General features: G+C 50.5%; 1 protein-coding gene across 1 annotated transcript; it reads left to right on the top strand.

The window, feature by feature from the left end:
* Window positions 1–1,810: 1,810 nt before the first annotated feature.
* On the top strand, window positions 1,811–3,682 carry LOC126519037 (solute carrier family 22 member 7-like). The gene has a single exon (XM_050168649.3). It carries the CDS (start codon window positions 1,811–1,813, stop codon window positions 3,680–3,682), a length of 1,872 nt encoding a protein of 623 aa, XP_050024606.1.
* Window positions 3,683–4,207: the final 525 nt, after the last annotated feature.

Below are 4,207 nucleotides of genomic sequence, written 5' to 3'. Positions count from 1 at the left end.
CAAAGCGTGCCAACGGATGACGACACAGTTTGCACCATTCTTTTGTCGTGCCTTACGCGTCAAGCCGGAAAACCGACTTTTTCATGTCTCTAGCCCAAAAATTAAGCACATCCTTTCTCGGTTGGCAGCTGCCGCAGTAGCGCATGAGTTCGGATGGAAAAATTTACTAGCAAATAATTTGGGGCACCATAACGAAACCGATAGGTCATAATCAAGAGCCGTTCATAACGGCGTCTCTCAAAGCCTATGTGCGACATTCGGATGGTAAGTCTTAGTAACAAATACGGAATATATTCCCACTGAAGAAAAGGTGCCGCGGAGCGCTGCCGACAATTATCCTTGCATGCTGATTTCCTAGTCTAAAAGGAATAGAACCGTGGCTGTCTTTCGGCAAGCCTCTGAAAAGCTCGCAAATAGTCATCACTCTGTTTCCGCGGGTCGCGACTAAATGCTCTAAGCGTAAGTCATTTCGAGCCAGCAGGCGACTACCCTTTATCAGGAACAGAGATAACGCCTGTGGGACAAGCATTCGGGTGAAGTTGAGGCCGCAGGGATAGCTTCAAATTCTTTAATTTTTGTTTAGTTGACGTCATCACTACTTCATCGCGGGGAAGTTTGTAAAGTTTAAGGTCAATACGCCACGTGGTGGCACCCATGCGAACTAAATTCTGATGGCCAAAAAAGGTGCACGTGATCACATGCAGATAGCAGCAGCAAGGGTGACCTTCGTCCAATTGAACTGTCTCCAACCAAACGGACAAAGAATTTCTTCAAACATTTCCCCGAACAGGCCTTCATTACGGCTTCAATAAATATCTTTGCAAGCGCTGACTAATAAGGTTTAAACGGCTTTTCTTCTCGTGGCTCGGCTTTCCAAAAAATGTACTCAGAAAATATTGTCATAAGGGGTAACATCCCTTCTGTGTGTCCAATGGAGCATCATAGATGATCGTAAGAACTGTGACAGTGTTATAATGCTCATTATTTCCTTTTTTTTTTGTATTTTCACATATTTCTTACCCCTGATACCTATATACCCATATTTCTTACTCTTGTGCAAGGTATGGCAAACATGTCTATGCATCTACCTTTCTCATTCTGGGGACACATAATCATCACCATGGAGGAAGGAAACTATTGGAGGGAGCATTACGTCTCGCAGCCAGCCTTGGCAAGCGAACACGCGACCTTTGCGTTGAGATCACGGAGAAAGAATCAAGATTTCCTGAGACGTTTGGTTCCCAGTAGCTTTGCCAGTGGTTTTTATTAGGTGCTTCCTTGTTCTGCTGCCCTGCCGTGGGTCTGCGTGCAGCCAGAGCAGTAACACTAAAAGCAACCAAGCACTTTGACGTGCGATCACGTGTTAAGCCTTCAAGTTTGGATTGAATCGGTTTGCGGTATATTCCCTTCTATCTCTTTCCTACCTACATGGTGATCACCGACAACGGGCTTTCGACTACCCCTGTCATGATTCCGAAGCCATGTGAAAGACAAGAACATAGACATTGATGAGATTCATTATTTATTCCTGGAAGTTGGAGCTATCAATATATATTTTTTTCTCTGTGACAACGCAGGACAACAAAGTTTAAAGCACATTAACGACTTTTTGTTCAGTAAATGGTAATAAAAAAAGACGACCCCGTAAAAGGGCACGCGACAACGGACACAACCAAAAGCGCGCGCTCAAGAAGAAGAAAAAAGACGCCTTCCTTACTGTCGGTCCGTACAGATAGCTCTCGTCTCAAGTCTTCAGAGATAGTTCGTTCAAGCCTTGTAAACCCCACGTGCCGCCGCTTACAACCAGGCAATGGACCTCTTTCTACCACAGTGGCTGGCCGGCGTTGATCTACGAACAAGCGAATCCTTTGACAGCGAAGAAGGCTTCGGCCACGGGCCTTTCCAGAAGAGGACGCTCCCTCTGATTCTTCTGGGAGTCTTTTCGATTACTAGCCAAACCACCTTGGTGCCCCTCCTCACCGGTGACGTCGACCATTGGTGCAAGCCGCCAGCCGGCTTCAACATCTCTGCAGCCGATTGGAAGAATATTGCGATACCGACAGAGGCCGACGGACGCTTCAGCCGCTGCCACGTTTACGAACGCTGCAAGCCCCCCGCTGACCCCAGCAGTCCCATTGAAGATAGGAAGATTGGCGCTGGACCTGCCGAGGCCGGCTGGTGGTACAGCAGATGCTTCCTTGGCCAGCGTGAGCTCGACGACACCAACGACACACTCGATGCGCCCTGTGAAGAGTGGGACTACGACGTTCGGACGGCCGAGACCAGTGCGGTGAGTTATTGGAATATGGTTTGCCACCGACGTTTCCTGCCGGCAGCCCTTGTCACCCTGCACAGTACCGGTTCTGCAATTTCGCTTATTCTGCTCGGAGCCTTCGTGGACTACGTCGGCAGGAGATCCATGCTCGTGGTCTCCGCCGTGGCGGTGGTGACCTGCACGGTGTGGACCATGGTGGCGACAAGTTACGTGAGTTACGCTGTGGGACGTTTCTTTACCGGGGGCAGCGTCGCCGCATACACGATTTTTGCATTCCTGATTCCATTCGAGGTCATGACGCACACGCACAGGCCGCACCAGGTCCTGTTCCTGGCGGTTGTCAGTGCGGCGATAGACAAGGTTTGGCAAGACATCGTCACATCTATGGTCGTCGACTGGCGTCTGAAGCAGGTCATCCTCCTCGCTCCGACGGCTTTTCTGCTCCCAGCTTTGTCTGCAGCACGAGAGTCTCCCCGCTGGCTTGTCGCGAAAGGACGGCTGGACGCGGCAGAAGCAGTCATGATGCAGGCTGCCAAGACGAACAACTTCCCGCTTGCGGCCACCGCCTGTCTCGTGCGAAAACTCAGGGAACAGGTCGAGAAACGCACGGGTCAGGAAGGCGCAGACAGAGACGACTTGATCGACTGTCACTCCCTCCGACGTCGAGCGTTGGCCATGTTCTCTGTCTGCTTCTCCATATCGTTCCTCTATCACGTCAGTGCTTTCTCGACGGCGCGTTTGGGGGAATTCTGGATTCCGGGCCTCACGGTGGTCGTCACGCTGTTGACGTACGCGGTCATGCAGTTCTTGATGACCGGCGTCGCCCTTATTACGGTCTTTACGAGTTGCTTCCTGCTGACGGGCATTATCCAATGCGCACTGAGTATCGCCGCCGGGGCCAGACTCGGCACTATCACCAAGGTCTTGCTCGTGCTATCCCAGGGCGCGTCAAGTGTGATTTCCATCCACTGTTACACATACGTGCTCGAGTTGTTCCCGTCGGCCGTGCGGGGAGGCGCAATCTGTTGGGCGCTCGCCAGTTCACGCGTCGGGGCCATGTGCGCGTCCTTGACTTTCGCGCTGAAGCCGACCGGACACGAAGACGTACTCTTTGCCGTGACCGGACTGTTGATGTTCGCCTGTCTGCGTGTCATCCGTGCCCTGCCACGCAATACGGTGGTGGAGGAAGCGAAAATCGTGACCAGGCTAGCTTCGGAATCCACCAGAATGGCTGTGGACCACATGAAGCGGACCCTAGTTCGGCAGATTCAAGGAAAGGCGCTCAAGAGTTCAAGCTCGGAGAGCTCCAAGTCATCCGGCAGGAAGAGCCGAAAAAGCCCTGCCAGCAGCATTCCTCGCAGTACTAAGAGATCCGGTAACTTTTGCATAGACCACGTGCAGAAGTGAGAAGCAGCAAGAGGATTGTCCGCACCCCATTGGTGGCGTCGTCTTCTCCAACATTACGAAGCTACCTCTAATATGCTCGTATCAGTTTTAGAGCAGCTGTATAAAAGTAGCCTTGAATCTATGTTTTCAGAAAGTAGCAGTTATTCTCTATTTTCGTATTTTTCATGTATCGGTATGTTTAACACGTATCTTATTCGTTTAAATGCATGCAATATAAAGTTTTGTAATGATAGCCAATGTGTCCAAGCTCTGAAAGATGCCGTCCATACTTCTCCATAATATAATACCATGTGTACTTTTTAAAGAGACCGTTTCTTTCTTTCTCTCCGTGAGACCACTACAGTTTGTCACTGAATTACAGGCGCAGTCGCAAATGTGGAAGGCAGCCCGTTTCGAGCAGGTTCTACCAATTTCTAACGCATGTCCGCAGCATAAACAGCCTTTTTCACTACGCCTCACATTTAGTGTAGACTGCGTCGTACTCCGCACTCTATACTCCCTCTGCCCCCCTGTTCTGGAGTCTTT

Source organism: Dermacentor andersoni, chromosome 10 (genome assembly GCF_023375885.2).
Source record: "Dermacentor andersoni chromosome 10, qqDerAnde1_hic_scaffold, whole genome shotgun sequence".
Classification (NCBI taxonomy): domain Eukaryota; kingdom Metazoa; phylum Arthropoda; class Arachnida; order Ixodida; family Ixodidae; genus Dermacentor; species Dermacentor andersoni.
Note: the sequence above shows the minus strand (reverse complement) of the source record. Positions and strands in the feature narration are given on the sequence as shown.

What these genes read in the sequence shown, in the direction of transcription:
- LOC126519037 (XM_050168649.3), top strand. Translation starts at nt 1,811, where the DNA reads ATGGACCTCTTTCTACCACAGTGGCTGGCCGGCGTTGATCTACGAACA.